This window comes from Festucalex cinctus, chromosome 2, assembly GCF_051991245.1.
Source record: "Festucalex cinctus isolate MCC-2025b chromosome 2, RoL_Fcin_1.0, whole genome shotgun sequence".
Taxonomy (NCBI): domain Eukaryota; kingdom Metazoa; phylum Chordata; class Actinopteri; order Syngnathiformes; family Syngnathidae; genus Festucalex; species Festucalex cinctus.
The window spans coordinates 36,743,990-36,767,673 of record NC_135412.1 but is presented as its reverse complement, the minus strand read 5'-3'; the positions used below and the strand labels follow the sequence as shown (position 1 = coordinate 36,767,673).

The window sequence follows — 23,684 nt, the reverse complement described above, 5'->3', positions numbered from 1 at the left end:
ATCACTTTATGGGGACATGAAAACAACAAGACCCGCTTTGAATTTGAGCTTTTCCTCCATGTAACCACATTGAAACATTCTTTCTCAGGACATTTAATCAATCCCAAATTGGCTGCTCTGGTTGTCTGAGAAGACTTAAAAAGGCTTCATCAGTTCAGGCAACAAGGCTTGTTTCCGGCTGACCTGTCTGAGCTCTTTACGCTCCAAGTTGGAGCCACGCCCCACCACCACGATTGGTATCATTCTTTTGGGATGCAAAACGGCCACCGTGAAGACGCCTTGCAGAGACTCATCTGTCATCAAATCATTAGGTTGAAACTCCATCAATATTCCATTCAGTGGTCAAAAGGTCACGGAGTTCCCTCTGCAGTTAAGGGGAACTGTTTTTGTTTGTTGGAGGCAAAGTCGAACCTCTTAGGAACGGATGAAAGGATGGTATTGTATGTGGATGAGAGGTGGTGTCATAAACCACATCCTCTGTTTAGGGATTATTTTTATTTTAAACACCTCATATCTGACTTCTCTCAGTCCTCTTTCAAACCATCTGTCTTATCTGTACACAAATAATGAATACATAATTATAATTTGGGACACGGTTCTTTGATTAGTCCTGTCTTATTTTGGTAACAAGCGTGCCACCGAGGTAAAGCTTTAAAATAAATAAATTAATTAAAAAAAAAAAAAAAAAAAAGTGCACCCTTCTCTTTCTTACAGGGCTGAAGGATGAATAGCTAATGTTACTTGTTGAATACTTATGCCATTGTGTCATTTTACACTAAAAGTCAATCTTGTCTTTGTTCCTCCCAAGCTTGCCAACACCAGTTACTCATCTGTGCATATGCAGGTCGCAAACCTAACATCTACAGCTGTTAAGAGTGAGATTTATATATATATATATATATATATATATATATATATATATATATATATATATATATATATATATTTAATGTAATTGCCATCTTCACGTGTGCAGTTGATGTTTTGTCCAATGAGTTTAATGTGCATGGTGAAGGATTGCACGTTTGATTAAATTGTGGAATGAGTCATTATAATCACCCACGTCCGGTCAGATGTAAAGTTAAGACATTTTAATACGCTAGGATTCAAAAATTAAAAAGCGTCATCTGGGAGGCTTCTATGAGTCTTCTTTGTGGAGTATGAGAGCTTTAACTTTAATGCTCAATAGAAAGACTCCACTTGTGTGAATTTAAGACAAACTGATAATAGGAACTTTATGCCTCATCCCAGTCTATCTTTAAAACACTGATTCCCACGCCCCCCCCCCCCCCCCCCCGAAAAAAAAAAAAAAAAAGACACCCACACATTTGCAACTTTGTAATATTTAACAATTTGAGGGCAAAACACCACATTAAGAACCTTTGCCTCCAAGCACCATTTAAGATGAAAATTATTACAGGATTATTTGGGGAAAACACCTAAGAAAGATTTCAGTGTTGAAACAGACCGTTTTCTTAAAACAAAGCAGTAAAAAGAACATTCTGCTTGTTGAGGCCCTGCAATACTGAAATGTAAAACAAAAACAGAGAAATGTGTCAACAAACGTTCCCTTTCAGAGCTGTAATTAACTTTGTGATGATGCGTTTCTGAGGGGGGGGGGGGGGGGGGCAGCGGATGCACTGCACATGTATGGTTTTTTTTTTTGCTGCATGACGGCTCCAGTTGTGCTCCATCACAAACCATTTTCAATCACCTAAATCAAGTTACATTTACTGTCTTATTGACAAATAGTTTATCTTGTGCTCACTTGCATGCTTTCAACTCGTAAAATCAGCTTGAAGGCCATTTTCTGTTGATCCAAGTAAGGTTCATAAAGGCATGGTTGGGTGCACTTGGTGTGCAAGTACATGTAGCACCTGTTTTCTATGTATACACATCTACTAGTACAAGCAATATTTCATCATCACTAGAGTAAAGTGGAGGCCGTTACAGATTTACAGGACTCTTGTATATTTTCTTTCATTCAAGACAACTTTAATAAAGTAGAATTTTTGAATAGTAAATCCCAGCCACGTGTCCTGCGACGTTTGGCAAAATATTGTGCATTTGAATGCACGTGTATCGTCAAATGTGTTGCAGGAAGATTGTGGTCATTTTCAAACCCTGTCACACACTTTTTTTTTTTCTTTTTTTTTTTAACCAAACCTTTAAACTATTGGAAGGTTCTGCAACTAGTTTGAGCCATCCAGCAAACTTGAAGTTGTTTCACAGCTTCTCAAGTTGCTTCATTTTCAGCATACACTGAGAACGAGTCGAATCACGACTGAGGACAAGCATTCCTGGAATGCAGTAATTGGTCCGTCATATTTTTACACGCATCTTAAAAAATGTGTCAAGTGGTGTAAATTGACACTTTGACGGGAGGATCCTCCAGTGAGCCTCTTTTGGCATTGTGTATTTAGTATTTAGTGTAACTATTCCTATGCGTACATTTAGCAGCCACTGTACCACAGATGAGATTCGCTGGCACAGCCTGGAATCGAGACGTAAGACAAAATGCTTACAAGAATGTTACTTCCTCCAAAAAAAAAGATGAAGGACACCCTGAGCTTCTCATTTTGTCAAATGCTTAGGCGTTGCTAACTGCCAATAAATGCTCCACAGGAATCAGAAAGGCTTTCGCTCACTACCGGATCTCACCTGGAAATTATTATTATGGTCCTCCATTACTGGAATGTATGCATGGCGACAAATCATCTGGTCCGTGATTTCTAAGCCAAGATTCAGAGTTTTAAAAATGCGGACACTTTAGCCTGTCTGCGGGCCTTGTGGGCTGTTCTGTTCCTGCGACTGTAGTTTGTGGTTCTGCTGTGCGGCCATGGCCTGCAAGCGCTGCCGCTGGGCCTGCCTGGCTTTGTTGTACAAGAAAACCCCCACAAACACGAGGACGGTGCCGGTGGCGCTGAGCATGGTGATCTGATTGCTGAACACGATGACGCTCAGCCACACGGACAGGGCGTGCTTCACTGTGCTTGCCACGCTGAAGAGGAGAGGAGGGGAGGGGAGGGAGAAGTGTGCTCAGTGCTCATTTGACTGCTGAATTTACACAAAACCATACATCACAAGAGCTCAATTCAGTCAACATAAAAATAATAATAAATGGACAGGGCCAGTGTGTATTATTTAGCACCATCTAGTGCTGAACAAATTCAATGATTTTAAAAACTCACAAAACAGTTTGCGGCTTCTACATAAACGTTTAAAGGTAGTAAATTTGAGAAAGTAGGAAGGCTAAATTATACTGCCGCAATATATTTAAAGTCAACCGTAAACATTTCTTGACAATAATATATGTGACCTCACTAGTCTAAACAAGACATTCTGATTAATATTACATTTTTGGAATATAAGTTATGAGGCAAAATCCATCCGTTTTTATCCATCTCAGGGGGGGGCGGCCATTTTGCTACTTGCCGTCAACTGAAGATGACATCTCAGTTGCTCAGGAAGCAACGATCAATCACAGCTCGCTTGGTTTTCTGAAGCTGTGCTATGATTGGTTGTTAACTGAGACCTGAGCAACATTGATGTCATCTTCAGTTGACGGCAAGTAACAAAATGGCCGCCCCCCCCCCCTGAGATGGATAAAAACGGCTGGATTTTGCTGCTTAGCTCATATTCCACTCACGCAATATTAAAAATAACATATTTAGACTAGTGGGGCTGGAGAGAACATATTATTGTAAAAAAAAAAATGATTTGGGTCCGTTGACTTCCCCTTTAAAGGGCATCAGAAAGCAGTGTACCTGAATGTAACGGGAGAAATGCGTCCCATAAGAGCGTAGGCAGTGACACTCTGCAGGTGAAACAGGCCGCCATTGAAGAGCAGCAACAAGATGATGTCCCAACTGAAGGTGAAGGTTTGTGCAGTCTTCTCGGTTGCTGGAGTTTCCTGCCAAACAAAGATAAGCATCAGGAATGCAACATATAAATGTCCGCCCAGCCTGCTCTGCACCCGACCCCTTTGGTCCCTCCCACCGGTGGTGAGCCGTGGGAAGGGGGACCCACGTTGCCTTTTCGGGCTGTGCCCGGCCGGGCCCCATGGGTGCAGGCCACCAGGCGCTCGCCAACGAGCCCCGCCTCCAGGCCTGGCTCCAGAGGGAGGCCCCGGTGACCCGCGTCCGTGCAAGGGAAAACGCGATCCATTTATATTACTCATCATAAGGGGTTTTCATATAAATGTTACATATTTTTTGACAGGGTCCCCACTCCATCCATTTTATTTGCCGCTTTTCCTCACGCTCTTTCCTTGCAATTATTTTCCATGACTTTTCAAATCAAATCAAACTTTATAGCACATTTCATAAATTAAATTGCAACTCAAAGTGCTGAGTGATTAAAACATCCAAAGTCCAATATCCTTTTCCATCTGCTATAAAATGAGTAAAATTATCACAACATAAACTAATATATTCCAACTTTATTATTGTGTTTTTACATATATTTATTATTATTTTATCATTCCTTACATTTTGCCCATTTAGAAAGATTGCTTCAACGATACCAAATACCATACAGCAAATCGGCTTTTTTTTTAAAAAAACAACAACAACAACAACAACAAAACAAACAAACAAACAAACAAACAAAACGTCTCTGCCAACTGTGAATCCATTCTATTATTCACACCAAGAGCTGTTTAAAAAACAAATACGATTGGCTACAAGGAAAAAAAAAAAAAAAAAAAGGACAACATTCTATGATATCAATTAAAGTGTCAATAATGCTATTTAGAATCTGTTTTTTTCTTCACATTTTAATTTAAACTTTAAATTAAAAACATTTACATTTTACGTTTTTTGGAAAGATTTGGTGTTGTTGCACTTTAAATTAGTCTAGCACAAAAAAAGTTAAAAGCTTAAATTATTAAAAGTTCAAGTGAAATTAGTTTAGGTTTTTTGTACTAAATTATTTTGTAGGTACGCATATAGCAAATGAAGTAATAATTTTAAATGTTATTTTATAAAATCACAGAGCCGTTTTAAAATCAGTTTAGCTTCATTTCTAGACAATAAAATATGGTTTGCTGCTATACACAATGTGAATTTAAGAAACAAAAACTATTGATACTAGAAAAAAAAAAAAAAAAAAACAATTGTTCATTCATAGTGTTGGCACATTTATATTGTCTAATAAATCTAATAAAACCCTTGCTTCAGTTCCTGAGATTAACCTAAAAATAAATACATAAATGGAAAATTGTTCCTCTAGTTAGAAAGCTGCTACTCAAATGAACCCATTGATTTGCAAAACTGCTCCGCTTAGGAAAGAAGAAAAAAAAAAAAAGAAAAAAAAAAAAGAGCGACAGCCTTGCTAACAACGGCCTAATTATGAAACACTGTGTGAAACACGGCCCGTTAACACTACCCATTAACCGTCGCTATCTCAAAAATGTAGTTAGTCAGTGACTCATCTGAAACCATTGACGTCATTTCATCAAAAGTGACAGCGCGCCCTCTCATCACTCAACAGACTATAACCTGTATATCGCGTTCAAGACACAATTGACTAATTGACCTACCAAGAGGAAAATCCAGGCCGGGATGAGCATGATGATTGCCGCTGCACTGGTGTAAAATTGCAATTCCGGAGGGCTGGAACCACAACAACAAATACAATTGTGAAAAAAATGTATCAATTACACTTGTATTGTTTCTGGTTCTACTGTCTTCTTACCTGAATTTATAAGTGTCACCACTTAATAGCTTCTTAGAGAAGACATTCTGTAAACTGAGAAGGGAGTGAGAGGGTTAAGTGAGGCGTGCCACTGTGGCCATCATCGTGTTACCGTACCAGTCCATGATGTTGGTGGAGAGGGCGGCGGAGAAACCGAGCAAGTTGAAGCTGAGCTCTGTGGCCGTGCAGAGCGCCAGGCCCGCCATGACGGGGAACAAGGAGAGGTTCACCCACAAGCCTGTATTCAATTCAAATGAGCGTGGTCAGTGATCAATGAGGATGTATGCCGGTTCATCTGTGTCCGCTGAGCATCACGTTTATTCGTCAGTGCCCAAAAGTCGCAAGATTACCAAGCTGCCTATGGCAGGACATGCACGGTACAGAAAAGGTGACAAATGTTAATTTTTTTTTTTTTAAATTGAGCGTTTTTCTTGCCGCCTTTGTTTTATAGGGCAAATGTCTCCCATGCTGAAACAGCCACACTCAAAACCAGATTTTTCAAAAAGTTATTCATGAAAATTGTACACATTGATCATAGTAAAGAAAGGCAATCGTTAGTGGCAAAGCAAATGATGGTGGCCCACTGCAATACACCTATGGGCATGTCTTCACTGTTATTGATCAAATGATATGAAAATGCCCACCTGTGTATTCTCCAAGAATCAACCTGGACATGATAACAGTAAAAATGGGTGCAGAGCTCTTCACCGTCTCAGCAAAAGACACGGCCACGTTCTTCAGGCTCACTAAGCCCAAGACCACCGTGGTAAATCTGGAAAAGAGGCACAGAGATTCGAAGAACGCTGCCAAATATTTGAAATGTGAGGCTTACGCTAAACTTTTTGTGGCCCACCGAATTATGACATTTTCTGCAAAAAGGGGCATGGACGCCATTCTTTGAACCCTTATATCTTCAGGAACTATTGGGTCAATCATCAGAAAATAGGTATTGTTAAAAAGGGAATTCAACAAGGATTACATTCATTTATAAGATTGGCTCATATTTTAATAACCTTTTGCCTTAGTTGACCTTGAAATTGACCTTATGGATCACGTGACCTTAATTTTTTTCTTGTAATGTAATCTCACACATACCCTCTAAAACATATACAAGTTTCAGAGGTTACATTTTTCATTTAGCAGCAAAAGGCGTCCAAATATCCTGACTAGCCATCAATATCATTATTTAAAATAAAAATAAAAATAAAAATAATAAAAAATAAAAATAATAATAATTATTCATCATAATTTCACCTGTTGTTTCAGGAACCTGTTGTTGTTGGCACCTGCCAGGCTTCTGGCTCTGTTATTGATGCTGGCTACATATCCTGCTTTGTCTTTTCCTCTACTCCATCCTCTTCCTCATCCTCATCCTCACTAAGCCTCATCCCTTCCTCTCCTGTTCTAATATTCTTATTAAATAAGGAGAGATATCTGGACTTTTTCTTCATTGTCTGAAAATGACCGACATAACATACATACAGTATACAAGCATCAGATCAATGCAACTCAGTTATTAGGGGTGTTAAAAAAATAAATTGATTTGGCGAATTGGCGATATTGCAGTGCTCAATTCTCGTATCAATTCAATATGCAGCCGAATCGATGTTTAAACGTCATTTTTTTTTTTTTTATGGAAAAAAAATGTCTTACTATGGGTTAGGGTTCACACTTTAAGCATAGAAGAATGCTATATTAACTCATTTACTCCCAATAACGTATAAATACGTTTTTTTAACGTTCAAAGTGTCCCAAAGACGTATTTATACGTTTTTTGGTTTTTCTTTTATGCTAGAGCATACAGGAGGCTTTGATGCAGCCTCTCAACTGCAAAGAATGTTTGCAGAAATGGTAGTTATTACACAAACGGCCAGCAGATGGCAGCAGAGCAAAGGAGATCAACCAGGGCCATGTAGAAAAAAAGCTCAATTACTTTGAATTTTAAATAGATTTGTGAAAACTGATGAAACTTAGCTCTCTTCTAATGCTAATTGCAGCAAAACGGAAGCAGATAGAAACATACTTTTTTTTTTCCTCATGAAAAAAAGAGACTTTAATCTTTCTTTTGATAGGTTCCATGCTTTTATAGCAATAGAACACAATATTCTGTGGGCCTTGCAAAATCAGTCAATACCCAGTAAAACAGCCGGGAGCGAACGGGATTGTTTCTGTGAAAATGGCTGGGAGTGAATGAGTTAATGTAACATTAACCCTTAATATTTAATTTCAATGCTGTTCAAATATTAAAATGATGGCAACCTGTTTGTTAAATACAGTGGCTCACGTTCATAAGCCTGAAGTTTCAGACAAATAAATACATTTTCATACTAAGTAGTTCTAATTAGTGTTGTTCCGATACCGTTTTTTGGCCCCCGATACCGATTTCGATACCCAGCTTTGCAGTATCGGCCGATACCGATACCTAAGGTTTTTTTTTCCTCAACATGAAAAAGCTGTCCTGCCATTGGTTCATAACATTCAAGGGCCAATAGTATATCTTAGATCGGCATGGAGTGAGCATGTCATATATCAGTGAATGTCGTGCACGAGCAAGACACAAGATGCTGCATCCAAAATCCTATATTAGCATTGGAATTAATGGTATCGGCTAGGGCTGCACGATATTGGAAAAACATGCGATATGCGATATACTTGCTGAACATAGCGATATTATTGTGATATTTAACATGTACCTAAAGAAATTTCATTTTTATTACCTAATGAAAGAAAAACATTTTTCACGTGGCAAAATAAGCAACCGTAATGTAATCTTAGTTAATAAATTGTAATTATGTCTTGAAAATTTTCAACTATTGAATGACGATGCACATTTTAGTAGTCAAATTAATAAAAAAAAACATAAAATTCCATATAAAACTTATTGCATGCCTTTGCGATATGCATATTGCAAGGGCCAAAATCGCAATATCGATATTTTTGCGATATATTGTGCAGCCCTAGTATCGGCATTTTAATTGTGAGTAGTCACCGATACCGATACCACTGTTTTAATGCAGTATCGGCGCCTCTGCCGATACCAGTATCGGCATCGGAACAACACTAGTTCGAATGTACTTTTTCGTCTTCTCTGGTTTTTGAGTACAAACGGTATTCACGTGCATCAGGTGCCACAACAAGAGGAGGCAAAAGAAGGAGCAAGCATTCTACCCAGGCATAGCCAATGGATCAAATCAGCTATAAAAAGGGCCAAGAACAAGACGGAGGAGTGAAATCCTTCTCACAGTGGCGGTCATCGCCTATACAGCAATCACTTCACATCAGGTGAATCAATTACAAGATTAGTTAGTCACGCAGATGTGAGTTGATTGTATACAGTAGTTATTTATTACTAAATGATGGCAAAAGACGTGATCCAGCACTTGGCACACGGCGGCTGAACCAGTAGATGCTAACCGGATGCTAGCAAAGGTTTCCCATCGCATGCAATATTTGAGGGAAGTAGTCGGTTTCGTTTAGGTTGTCAAAACTCTCGTTTGGGCCGCTACTGTTTTATAGATACGACACAGTTGAATTTAATAACTGATCAACAGTAGCAGCATAAACAAAACAAATTACGGCACAAATGAAGGCAGTGGCAGCCAAATCAGCAGATGCTAACATTAGTGTAATACTTGCGTGAAGATGCTAGGTTAGATTGCAAATTTGACCGCACATAAAGGGGAATAACAAATCCGGATTCTATAAATGTATTTAATCCTCCAAGCTTTTGTATTATCACAAGCACTCACCAATGTAGTGAGAGGGAAATCCATTGCAAATCTGGAACGCTCTTTTATCTTATGTCGCTGACAGAAAAAAAGCACTCCTGGCGCTTCATATAGGGGATCTGATCTGTAATATCCAACCTGTCAATCTCGCGCACATCATTATGTCCTTTTCATCAAATTAAGATGTGAATTCACTTGGTCGGAAAGTTGACTGATAAATGCTACTTTTATTGCTGCTCTCCACTGTTTGCCACAATTCTGCTGCTAATGTGGTGGTGAATTCGGGAATAGGTTGACGTCACGAGCTCTACTGCAGCAAGGTAAACTGACAGGCTTAACACTGAAATGCTCTGCCATTAGATGTCAGAAGGCACAATAAACCTGCAAGCGGGGCCTTGTGTTCAAATAAGCGTTCACAACAAGTCCATTTGTGAGTAAATTCAAACAAGACCATCATTATTTCAGTTTTCATATGTTTTGTGACATTTTTGTTTGGTCGCGTGTCACAAGATTTTTACAATGTAAAATGACTGCTTGGCTCAATAATGTTTGGGAAACACTGCATAAGGCTGTTCATCTATGTTTTCTATTGTCTGACAAATATTTAAGCTTTGGAGGAGGTCTGTCCTCTAGACACATGACATGACATGACATAACATGCTTCAGGGAGTCACCTCATCAGTCCAACGAACAGCATGATCATGATGAAGTTGGGGGGATACTCATTCCTGGACTTGTGCTGATAAAGGCAGCAGGGCACAAACATCTTGAGGAAGCCAATGATGGTGGTGGAGAGCATCTGAACTGCACCTGTCCACAAGAAACAAACAATGAAACACTCATTACAATGATACTCAACAGGGCTTAACAACTTATCCAATTCAAATTGACATTATAATGTGGTAGAATCAATTTTCAAATCCCAAAGGCTGCAATTTTGGAGGAAAAAAAAAAAACACATTTTGTGCTTTATTTTAGTCACAGAAGCTTTTCATTTGTTTAATGTGTACAATTTACTTATTTAGTTATGTGGTGTAGGGATAAGATCAGTGCTATAGAAGTGCAGTCCACGTTTACAAATTGTTTCAAGAAACATGAAAAGATGAATTGATAAGGCCACAGATTTGTTTGCATTATTGTCATTTATGACTTGGTAACTTTTGTATGTTTACAGCACAATCGCCTGTTAGAATTTTATGAAGTTGTCATAGGGAACGTGAGTGTTTAGTAATTCAAGTATTTCATTTCTCAAGGTTTATTTGGCTTTATTTTAGCATAAGCCTATACTATAAATCCAAAAGATACATATATAATTATTTATTTTCATTCATAATGCATGTTTGTTTAAAAAAAAAAAAAAAAAAAAACAAGAAAAAAAAAAAAAAAAAAAAAAGAGGACCCTGGGATAAAAAAAAAAAAAAAAAGCCATATTAAATCACAAATGCAATATTTGTGCGTGGAGGGGTGCTTGGAGGGTGCATTAAAAAAAAAATCATTTGGCTCTAATCTTCAAGTAAATATTTTTAATATCTCTTGCATCAAAGCGATAAGACTATGTTATTGCTTTGGTGCCATCTTATTGCATCTTTTTGCCAAGAAACTATGTTGGACTAAGTTTTTCCATCATCTTGTGGCATCTATAGGCAACTGTAATCCTTTATTTTTTTTCTGTTGGGGTGGCAATCAATGTTGGTTGGTTGTTAATCAGAGGAGGGCCCAGTCCCTGACTGTAGTGGACCATGCCTGCCTAAGAAAAGCAAAAATCCATGTATAATTGAAAATATTTATGCATAATTGAAAAATGGTTGATCGGCTTCCCTGATAAAAATAAATTAATAAAAATAAAAACATAAATAACATTTTTAAAAATATTAGTCATATTTAAATCAAGAGTAGTAACAAATCAAAAGCGGACCACTTTCCTAGAACACACTGCACTCAAACTTCGATGCTCCTCTGTATGCCGTCCGTCCTTACCCAGCATGCTCGGCTGTCCTTCCAGCAGCGACAGGATGTATTTGTTGAGGAAGAGGGTGCAGAAGCTGAAGAAGTACCAGAGGGCAAGGTAGGTGAGGGAGCGGCGGTTCAAGACCCCCGAGCCGGCCTTGATCACCGTGGTCTCTGTGACGATGATCTTCAGCACCTGGTCACTGGGGAGGCTCTCGCTGCGGGCCAACACCACTCGCTCCTGACGGATGTGAAGCGGGAGCAGAAAGCGCCATAGTGAATACCTGCTGCTTTTCCGCCTGGTGCTCGACATCGCCCCTGTTGCCCAGCCCCTTCAGGAGAGCGGGGAGTTGGGTTGGGGCAACCGGGAGATGAACGGTCTGAAAGAGTGGCTGTTTTGACTACGGCATCTTCTGATCAGTCATGTGATGTTCTTTCCTGGCTTCAACTTGCATCGACAACATTCTGGTATTGATGCTTTCAGTACCTGCAACACACAATGGGGAATACAGTGAACCCCTGCTACTGTATAATTGTTGATTTTATGGTGATTGTTAATGTTAATTATGGGTTTTGACACCTTGTCGCGTACTACCACCTTTTGAGGTCTTCAAGAGATTAATAAGTTCAAGGGGGTTAATACTTTTGCAAAGCACTTTAGATAGGAAAATGCTATGCCAGGAGAAAGGTCACAGTGGCACAAAGGCCTTGCGCAAGAGCTGGCCCTTTGCAATGAACTACGGTATGCCAACTGACCTTTCGCAAACCATGCCCAAACGACACTGAGACCAATTCACCCGCACATGCGGCCAACTGTACAGCCTATGTTGGTAAAATAATCCAGTCGCACGGCGCGAGTACGTTTTAATGAGTGGTGCAACGGGTCGGCTCATCTTTGAGCTAGGGATGGGCGGATCGATACCAAAATATCGATATTTCGATCCAGCGTGTTCAGTTTTAAGTATCGATCCCCAAGCTAAAGTATCGATGTTTGCAATTATTATATTTTCTTTATCTCTATTTTTTTTATATATATATTTATTTTGTGCATATTTGCTACTTTTTCCTTACGCCTTCTGCACGCATGGAAGCAGTGCACCGGCGTCTGCCCCCGCCCACTCACCAACAATGATGGTTAGTGTGGTAAGGTTGACTGTAAAATCACAACTAGGGGTGTTAAAAAAAAAATCGATTGGGCGATATATCGCGATACTACATCGCGCGATTCTCGAATCGATTAAAAAAAATCGATTTATTTATTTATTTATTTATTTATTTTTTAAGAGCTCAGAATTGTTCATTCGGTAGTCTTACCGATTCAACGTCTTATCATCATTGCCTTTTTTGTGTGTGTGTGTGTGTGTGTGTGGGTGTGTGTGTGTGTGTGTGTGTGTGAATCGATTTTTAAACTTCCATTTTTAATGGAAAAATATTCAACAAAACGTCTGACTTCGGGTTAGGATTCACACCTTGAGCATGGAAGAATGTTATATGAATGGAACATTAAGCCTTAATATTTTATTTTAATGCTGTTCAAACATGAAACAGATTACAACCTCTATAAGACTGAAATTTCAGATAAATAAATAATACATTTTCATATAAATCTTACACTCTACAAGCTTACTGATTAGTATTTTCTAAATTTGAATGAAAAAAAATCGCAACAATCGACTTATAAATTCGTATCGGGATTAATCGGTATCGAATCGAATCGTGACCTGTGAATCGTGATACGAAGCAAATTGTCAGGTACTAGGCAATGCACACCCCTAATCACAACTATGTTGTATTAAGGTTTTTTTTTTTTTTTAAGTTTTTAAAAATGTTTAAAAATCAGGGTGAAGGCCAAGGCCCACACATCGCATGGCCACTGTTGACAAGGTGACAGATCAAACTGGTAACACAGTAGTTTGAGGTAGTTTGATTCAACTGAAGATGTGTGTGCCCCCATTGGTGTGAGCACAGCAGTATTTTTTTTCCAGCTTTGTGTAATTAAAAATAAATAATTACAAAACAAGCTAACTTCAAAATAAAAGGCCTCCAAGTTATACATGGACGTCGATTCAATTGCCTTGTCACTTGTATTTTGAAATTAACCCACGCAGCGCGTGACATCTTCCAGCTCAATGCGGCTCAAGTTACTAGTCCTCAAGTGACTGTCAACTTCCAACATCAACACAACGCCACCTCGAAATTATATTTAATTGTCATAATTGTATGATAGGCACAAGTCTCCAGCATTAGTATCTAGCCAATAACTGAAGTGTAAACAATTGACAGCGTTTGAGTCACTGTCAATCTTTGTGTCATCTGAAACTACGCTACGCAAATTGAGACAACTTTATTTCAGCAAATCCAGTCATGCTGTTTCGCCCTCAAAAAGGGTGCGACCAAAACTTGTGTGGTGCGACCGACTGAAAAAGTTGGTAGCACCGGTGCTACCAGTGCAAAAGTTAACGTCAAGCCCTGCCCAACCACACCCCTATATGGCCAAATCCGCCAAGCTTCTATCTGCTCCATTGAAATCCATTATAAAATCAACCCACAAAACTTTTGTCAGCTTCAACAAAACCATACCAAACAAAGTTACAACAAGCTGTGGACCTTCAAAAACAAAACAAGCAAAAAAAAAAAAAAAAAAAAAACTGAAGCGATGTGCCCACAGAAATGTGTGTAAATCAGACAAGGAATCCACAAAGTAGAGCGATGTCTTCAACGGATTACACAGTGTGGACGGCCTCACAGGCTCAATGTCACCAAAATAAACAAACATCCCTATGTTTGCGCCTGTAAAGTAGTTGTAATGTACTAGGCTTAAGCCATACCGCTAAACTAGCAACTAGGGGTGTGCTAAAAAATCGATACGGCAATATATTGTTGCGGGCCTCATCACAATACACGTATCGATACGCAGGCGTCAGAATCGATATTGCTTGTTAACTTTAAATCGGCAGTTCACGTTTGCCTTTGCGGCTTGCATTGCACCTAAAAAATAAAAACCAGCAGCGTCTTTGAAGTTAATTGCCTTCAATTAATGCAAAAATAGCTCACCGGTGATTGGACACTGTGTCTTGCTAAGAAAAATGAAAGCAGAGGAAGAATGTCAACATTTATTTATTGATAAACTTAACATGGCGCGTGTCTCAGTGTACCAATTTTCCTATATTTTGTTTAAAAAAATAAATGTCTTATTTGGGATACATATGTATCGCGATATGTATCGTATCGTGGCCCCTGTATCGTGATACGTATCGTATCGTGAGGTTGGCAATACCCAGCCCTACTAGCAACTCGTGTTGTTCCGATACCGTTTTTTGGCCCCCGATACCGATTGCAATATCCAGCTTTGCAGTATCGGCCGATACCGATACCATACCAAAGAGGGTTTTTTTTCTCTCAACATAAAAAAAGCTGTCCTGCCATTGGTTCAGAGCATTCAAGGGCCAATAGGATTTCTTAGACCAGCATGCAGTGAACATATCACACATCAGTGAAAGTCGTGCACAAGTATGGAGAGAAATTTGTGTCTTTATTTTCAATCAAACAAAAAAGGAATTTGCAATCAAAAAAAATTTCAATCAAACAAAAAGGGGATTTGCAATCAAAAAAAAAATTCAATCAAACAAAAAGGGGATTTGCAACCTCAAATAAATTTTAATCAAACAAAAAAGGGTTTTCATATAAAATAAAAATTTGCAAACAAAAAAAAACATTTCAAACATGGATTTGTATTTTAATAAAATCTTTTGCAAGTATTTTTTTCGTTTTGTTTGCGAATCTGTTTTTTGGTTGCGAATCTGTTTTTTGGTTGCGAATCTGTTTTTTGATTGAAACCTGTTTTTTGGTTGCGAATCTTTTTCTGTGTTGTGTGGGCGGGGTCCTCCGTTCAACCGATGATAGAAGCCTTGTCATTGGTCAGCTTGGAAGCCGCTGCGACAACTTTCATTGGTCAGATAGGAATGGGGGTGTGACAATGTTCGTCTGACTATTTCCTGGTTCATTTTGTCCAGTCGCCGCCAGCATCGAGGTAAATATGACACCACCACAACCCCCCCACCCCCCCCTGCTGAGATAGCTGTTATTATGCTTATTCATGATTATTTTATTACATTACATCATTACATTAATAAAATGCTAATTATTAATCACTTATGAGAAGTTCTGGTCATTGAAATAAGTAGCCTCTGCTACATTTATTATGTCTTGGGTGTTTGAAATACAGAGGAAGTGACTGAGATTACGTAATATAAATACATTTAGTTCCTGTGATTGTTTCATTGTAGTTTTCCTGTTTCAATAATGTTCAAAACATGTGTCAAACATAACTTTGTCAGATTTTTTTTTTTACATGTTTGGTACTTAATTCAAGCACACTTTTCTTTACTTTTTAGATGCAGAAGATGAAGTTGGTGGTTGGTCACCTCTCTTCATGAGGTGATGCTGTGGATAACTGAGCAGGGCCACAAGCACCTGCTTATGTCAGACAGAGAGAAATTTAAAATATCAATAAACTTTGACCACAATTGTGAGGTACAAATGCCAGGTCACACATTATGTTACCCCCTGCACAAACACCATTACATTTCCAACTGCTCATATGAGTGATTACCATTCCTTTAAATCACATCTACTGACTGCTATCACCTTTGATGCCAGATTTGACATAGTGTAATTGAAAGGGCAAAAAAATAAAATAAAATCACATCCATTACATTTTTTTGAGTAATTACAGGCTGTTCCTACCAAAATGTTTGTTTTAAGTTTAACAGTTCATTTTCTGAGCTTTCTTGATTTCTTGTTGGCAGGCCAATCATTTCTTGAGAAAAATGTCTGTATAAAATCTATAAAATGCTGAATAATTGACTGGTTGTTAGTTCATATGCATGCTTTTTTTATGAAATAAAAGTCAAACTGTTTTACACAGGAATTTATTTTCATTTTTTACATAAATTTAAATGACCCTTTGGGCCGCGAGACACTAGCACTAGAAGCAACATTGAGAGTCTGCAAATAAATGACGCGACCAAAACTCAAGGACTCCTTGTTTGGATTGATTTGCCGTAAAGCAACAAGTCTTTCCTCAGGTAAACGACAGTGGATGTCAGGTATAACGATCCCGTGTTCACCGTGAATGTCCAAGGGTAGTGTCTCTTCAGCTTGCTGGATCTGTAATAACAAATACATTTATGAAAGCTACAGTAACTCCAAGAACTTTTACTCATATAAAGTTTTTTCCTCTGGTTATGTATGCTTTTACCAGCAATAAAACTGCCCTGGCCTGCTCCTCTTACAGTAAACATGCATCTCGCTATGTCTACATTTTCTACCCCTTGGTCTGCTTGCACTCTAAAAGAAAAAATCTAGTCAGTGTAATTGCAAAAGTACACCTACAACTCAGATTCCCCTTCTGTTTCAATCTGACTCATACAGTAAACAACCAGGACCAATAAATAATAATCACAGAATTATCACGAATTTAATCTCTACTTCAAACATCCAAGATTTAGGGAAAGCAGCTAGTGTAAATAAATTCGATTCCCAGCCCTGCCTGTATGTGAAACAAATGCAAAGGTTTCTTTATGAGTATAAAAAAACAACAACAAAACTTCATCCTAACAGCTATCCCAAATTAGTCGTATATTTGTGTTTTGACTGCCAACAACATAGCTTCATGACTGACTCATGTATCGGACCATCAGTTGCCTAGCTAGCTAACATGGCTAAGCAATGCTGAGTGAGTGATTACGTTAATTGTAATGGTTAGAACAAATCACCGGATAAACGATAGATCAAGGGTTGCTTTTAGATAAATGTCAGATAAACAAAACGGAAAACTAGAAGTGGGGGGGGGGGGGGGGTCATATTTACCTCGATGCTGGCGGCGACTGGACAAAATGAACCAGGAAATAGTCAGACGAACATTGTCACACCCCCATTCCTATCTGACCAATGAAAGTTGTCGCAGCGGCTTCCAAGCTGACCAATGACAAGGCTTCTATCATCGGTTGAACGGAGGACCCCGCCCACACAACACAGAAAAAGATTCGCAACCAAAAAACAGGTTTCAACCAAAAAACAGATTCGCAAACAAAACGAAAAAAAATACTTGCAAAAGATTTTATTAAAATACAAATCCATGTTTGAAATGTTTTTTTTTGTTTGCAAATTTTTATTTTATATGAAAACCCTTTTTTGTTTGATTAAAATTTATTTGAGGTTGCAAATCCCCTTTTTGTTTGATTGAATTTTTTTTTGGATTGCAAATCCCCTTTTTGTTTGATTGAAATTTTTTTTTGATTGCAAATTCCTTTTTTGTTTGATTGAAAATAAAGACACAAATTTCTCTCCATACACAAGCAAGACACAAGATGCTGCATCCAAAGTCCTATAATAGTGTTGGAAATAATGGTATCGGCATGTTACTTGTAAGTACTCACCAATACCAATACCACTGTTTTAATGCAGTATCGGGGCCTCTGACGATACCAGTATCGGTATCGGAACAACACTACTAGCAACCGAACGAGCTAAAATCTTTAGGTCTGTTGTCAAATTCCCTTTAGCTCTAGAGATAAGATCATCCAAAAACTGGACATCAAAGTACGATTATTTAATATTATATTAGGATATCGTATATCACTGGCCATTCATCACCTAAATCAGCGAGTGCTTCCCTATTATTTTTTGGAGAGTTCTTTATCACTCGACGCCTCTTAAAAATAGTTTATCTTGATCATTGTTATACTCAACAAAAATATAAGCACAACACTTTTCTTTTTGCTCCATTTTTTGACGAGATGAACTCAAAACAGTTTTGTTTTATTATTATGGGGGTCCGGGGACTAAGAAAATGGTTTTCTGAGCAAAAACAGAAGTGTTGCGTTTCTATTTTTGTTGAGTATATTGGTAGCTGGGGAACTTGACATCCTAGTAGGTCTCATACTTATTTCATACATACTGGGAGCTCAGTGATGTTTCATCGATTTACACAAAGTGAACATATAACAGAGTAAGCGTAAACAACAAAGTAAACAACCGTTTTGTTACAGAATGAGCGGGGGAAAACACGTAATCAGTTTTAAAGGTACAATTAAAATAAAAATGTGAATTATTTTTTCGGGATTACAATTTCCACGATGAGAGAGAGACCCCACGCCGCTGCTGTTTACCTTGGATTTATCTAGAGACCTGGATGCTTTAAGAAGCGTTAACTGAGGGTGGGGGACTGACCGGGTTGCAAAGCGCACCACAGTCCCACAATCCCATCCTTCCACTACGGTAGTTGTTCTGCGACGCGCATATTAAGTGGCGATTGTCTGTGGTGCAACTCACGAGTTCTGGCAACTCCGAGCTCGGCCTGTCACGCTAACAAATTTTGCTTAATGATAAATAGCCTCTGGTAGGTGTGCAGTGCGGAAAATGTGGAAAACGTGGACACCGAGCATGGTTGCTGAAATGACGTAATTTTGCCGCGTGGACCTTGCAGACGCATCTCGCGCATAAACCAAACTTCAGTCGCGACTCACGACAGATACACAAAAGTTCGCCCATTGCCCAGCGTCTTTAATAAAGAACTATCGAACCCAGCAAACTTAACTTTTAAGTATGAGCGGTAAGCCCCCCGCACCGAGCAGCATAAACCGCTGCTATGTGTACCGTGTGACATTGCTGCAGCTACATCACATCTCTACATAAGCACATTCACAGCTATAAAAGTACTGCTCTGTGCTCACCATCTGTTTACTGTTCATCGATCTTGCTCATTCATTGCAACACAACAAATGCTGCAGAGACGAACCACTGCAAACATTGAGTACAAGCCACTTGAGTTCATAGTGCACAGAGGACAATAAACCTTCTTAAGGACAAAGCACAACATGCACGTTTATTAAGACAAGACGGGATAGAACAGAAACTTACCACGAACACGAACCGCTCCGTGATAGTGTTCACCCAACGGCCCAGCAAAACAATCGAGAGGACAACACAAGCAGGAAGTTGCACGTTGACGTTAGCTAGCGGCTGCTCGCGGCAACGTGGGGCGCAAAGGTGCGGACTGCGGAGGCTAAAGGCCAGCCGAGCTGTCAAGTCAGCGTCCAAAGCATGACAGGAAATTGTGTGACGCAACACTAAATGTAAACAAACATTTTCTAATCGACCAGAGAGACTCTTATCGGTGCGCTTGACTTTTGGACGTGGCGGCTAGCAGCGTCAAGCTCATTTCTTTAAGGCAAAAGTGATGCACCCTCCAAAATAAAACTTGGACGTCAAAAAAATTATATATACCAAGGTTTATTTTTTAAAGAAGTTAGGAACATAATATATTAATAACCAAATTTAGTTATATAATTTATATAATGTATTTTCCTTGTGTTTTGATAGACATGGGTTGACAAATAAATACTTTTATTTTCTTAATGAATGTGTATATTTCTGTAGTAAGTAAACATGGCCCAAGCTGGCTCAACTTCAGCAAACGGTGCGTTCAGTAACTGCCGTAATTTTCACATGTGCTTGTAATTTTTTTCCATCACTGTGAACTAGTTGGCCCGTTGCTCAAACACTTCACAAAGTGCCTCTTTACAATGGGCACAAAGTTTATGATTATGCATGATCTCCTTAACATACACACACACGCACGCCCCCAACGCGCGTTTGTTAAGCAGATACACGTCAAATAGAATCGGATTCTGACGAGTTCTGAATGAACTTTCACCAGCTGTGAAACCTTTATTGCATTTTTTTTTTCCCCAACCAAATTTTTCAAAACGGGCCTGGGGTAGTGTAGCATGTGTAACAGAGCGAGGGAAAGTTAACTTTTATATTTTGATATTCACTCCTACCGTCTATATTAGGGAGCGTCTACAAATTTCATTCTCCAGGGTGACGTGTCATTAAATCGCCATAAAGATTATATTTAGTTTTTCTTTTGATTGCTGTAGGAACTGGCAGTTATAAGGAACTGCCTACTACAGCGCCAATATTTATCACATCTCATATTTTGGGCAATTTGGGGACATTTATAGGACAAAGTGGCCATAAATGTCCAAAAATATTCACCAAAAATCAATTAAAACAGATTTTCTCATTCTGATTGCTGTAGTAGCTTCCAATAGTGTGCAACTAACTACTACAGCTTGAATTTTTTTCATACCTGTCATTATGGACATGCTGGGGACATTTAAGGGAGAAAAATGTCCAGAAATATACACCAAAAATCAATAAGAACAAATTTTCTCATTCTGATTGCTGTAGTATCTTGCAGTACTTTGTAACTAACTACTACAGCTTGAATTTTTTTATCATAACTCTCATTTTGGACACGCTGGGGACATTTAAGGGACAAAAATCACCATAAATGTAAAATAAATATTCAACAAAAATCAACAAAAACACATTTTCTCATTCTGATTGCTGTAGTATCTTGCAATAATGTGCAACTAGCTACTACAGCTCGAATTTTTTTTTATCATACCTCTCATTTTGGACACGCTGGGGACAATGTTCCCTGTCATTTTCCACGTGACTGTGCATTCACCTAAACTTCTTGAGCAATACGTGAATTACGGTGAGCGACATCCACGGACTTATATACAGACTCACAATGCCACTTATATCACCATAGCGAGAACTGAAGCCACTGGCAGCCATCTTACGTTGCCACCCACGAAGCCCACCCAACTTGAAAATATTTGTTTTCCCGCAGCGTTTTCATGTTAATTTACTGTCTCCATAGTGAAATGCCTCCATGTGTGGTGTAGGTTGTACCAATAAGACTACAAGAATCGCTCCATGCACATTTCATTGTTATGAAATTAACCCATATATAAATGTTCTCTTATAAGCGATATCTGTGAGGGCTATTCAAAGACTTGTCTGCATCATGTTGTCAGAACCATGAACAATGAAATTAACGCAAAGGCCATCAGGACAAAATTGGCTGTGAAATGTAAACCCAACTGAGTCCATTTATATGCAGTAAGCTCTTGACAACATGCACATGGCAGCATTACACCTGTCCAAAACCTGAGATCATAAATTACATGATGTATGTATGTAACAAAAAAAATTCAAACCACTTGTACGTCATGTGTCAGACGATTAGATTCAGCCCTAGTTTGTTACTTGTTTTTTTTTAATCACAGGTTATTTTAGGAATAATAAAGTCTCAAAACAATTTTTATAAATATGGGCTCACATCGTCCACTCAAAAATAATGGAAAATGTAATTTATTAAAACGTGAACATTTCTGAAATGCGTGAAGAGCCTCATTGAAGAGGCTCGCAAACTACGCACATGTTTGGACATCCTGAATGGCGCGGTTGCGTGTCGCTGCAGTCTCCTCAGTGCTGAGTGTTTGTATCATGTATGCTGCTTGAAACTGCAGTAGAACAACAGTGCGCAGACAAACTGCTATTAAAACTGTAAGTGAAGAGGGAATGGTGCCCTGTTGTGTGCGTGGTACGCGCGCGCCGGCTGGCGTCACTGTAGTGACGTGATGCCCGTTCACTTTGGACGGAGCCGCTCCGTCCTACAACACGACATGGCTGTTCCCCTTGCATTTAAGCTTTTTTGCCACATTTTTCGTTCCCACTCCATTAACCACACGTACTATATCAAGTTTTTATTTGTTTATAGGAAGTTAATACATAAAATACAAACGGTAAATACAGCTGCAGGTTAGGATTTTTTTTTTTTTACTGCGCTGAAAGACATTTGCAGTGCGCTGAGGTGGTGAGAACACTGCGCGATTGCGCAGGCGCGCAGCTTAGAGGGAACATTGGCTGGGGACATTTAAGGGACACACATATTACAAAATATTCACCAAAAATTAATAAAAACACATTTTATCATTGATTGCTGTAGGAGCTTGTAATACTTTGCGACTAACTACTACAGCTCGAATTTTGATCATACCTCTCATTTTGGACACGCTGGGGACATTTAAGGGATACAAATGTCCAAAAATAGTAACCAAAAATCAATAAAAACACATTTTCTCATTCTGATTGCTGTAGTAGCTTGTAATACAACTAACTACTACAGCTCGAATTTTGATCATGCCTCTCATTTTGGAGACTCTGGGGACATTTAAGGACCAAAATATTCAAAAATATTTTTAAAAAAATCAATAAAAACACATTTGATCATTCTGATTGCTGTAGTAGCTTGTAATACTTTGCAACTAACTACTACAACTCGAATTTTGATCATACCTCTCATTTTGGACACGCTGGGGACATTTAAGGGACATAAATCTCTATAAATATTCACCAAAAATCAATAGAAACATATTTTATTATTCTGATTGCTGTAGTAACTTGTAATACTTTGCAACTAACTACTACAACTCGAATTTTGATCATACCTCTCATTTTGGACACGCTGGGGACAATTAAGGGACAAAAATATCCAAAAATATTCACCACAAATCAATAAAAACACATTTTCTCATTCTGATTGTGGTAGTAGCTTGCAATGGTCTACAACTAACTACTACAGCTCGAATTTTTGTACACGCTGGGGATATTTAAGGGACACAGGTCTGTAACAATTTGGCTAAAAATATTTTTACAACAGCCTTTTTATTTGACCATTTATGATTAAAACATCTAATTAATGTAATTAGTAGATTAAAGAGATAGTTCGGATTGTTTGACATTAATCTCTATTTCATCCTCACCTTCAGTGGTGTGCGATCATCACTGACTTACCCCTGACAGCGTTCTTTGACACGAGTTCTGGTCCGGTGTTGGACGAGAGGAAAAATAGTCCGGCAAGTTGGCTGGGGCCACCTAAATAAAAGCGGGTTTTTTCTAAAATCAATTTGTGTTCGAAAGAGTGATACATCTGCACACAAAACTCTCTCTTGAAAAAAAGTCAGACTCCATTATTGCCGGGCACTATATTTCTGTTCGTTCGTATCACTGCGCGTCGCCCTGTAGACAGCTGATAGTCGCGCCTTCCGCCTTCGAAAAGACAAACAACTTGTAGATTAGTGCGAATCTATCAGCTATATGCAGGACGTCGCGCAGTGATACGAACGAAAAAAAAACAAAAAACAAAAAAAAACACGCATGTTAAATTGCACTAAAAATCCACAAAAAAGTGAACCATGTTATAGTGAGGGAACACTGTATTCCTTTTTTCCCCCTATCATATTTTTCCATAACGGTCTCATTTTAAAGTTGGGGTAGTAAAGTGCGAAATAAAAGATAAGGTATATATGGCTTTTAGTGTTAAAATCAGTGTGTTATGTTTTGATTTTACACAATGAGAAAGCCAGTGTCGACTTGTTACCGATGCAA

At 38.7% G+C, this 23,684-nt stretch overlaps 1 protein-coding gene across 3 annotated transcripts; it reads right to left on the bottom strand.

The window, feature by feature from the left end:
* Nucleotides 1-1,325: 1,325 nt before the first annotated feature.
* Nucleotides 1,326-19,590, bottom strand: LOC144014712 (solute carrier family 35 member E2A). Of its 3 annotated transcripts, none has more exons than XM_077514909.1 (9): nt 19,296-19,590; nt 11,403-11,859; nt 10,100-10,235; nt 6,342-6,469; nt 5,815-5,935; nt 5,698-5,751; nt 5,543-5,615; nt 3,768-3,913; nt 1,326-3,001 (listed from the first exon to the last, which is right to left on the bottom strand). In XM_077514909.1, exons 2-9 carry the CDS (start codon nt 11,683-11,685, stop codon nt 2,770-2,772), a joined length of 1,173 nt encoding a protein of 390 aa, XP_077371035.1. In that variant the 5' UTR covers nt 11,686-11,859; nt 19,296-19,590; the 3' UTR covers nt 1,326-2,769. The 3 variants fall into 3 exon arrangements, with proteins under 3 accessions (XP_077371035.1, XP_077371036.1, XP_077371037.1); XM_077514910.1 differs by lacking the exon at nt 19,296-19,590 and adding an exon at nt 19,109-19,157; XM_077514911.1 differs by having other exon boundaries at nt 2,825-3,001; nt 3,768-3,903.
* Nucleotides 19,591-23,684: the final 4,094 nt, after the last annotated feature.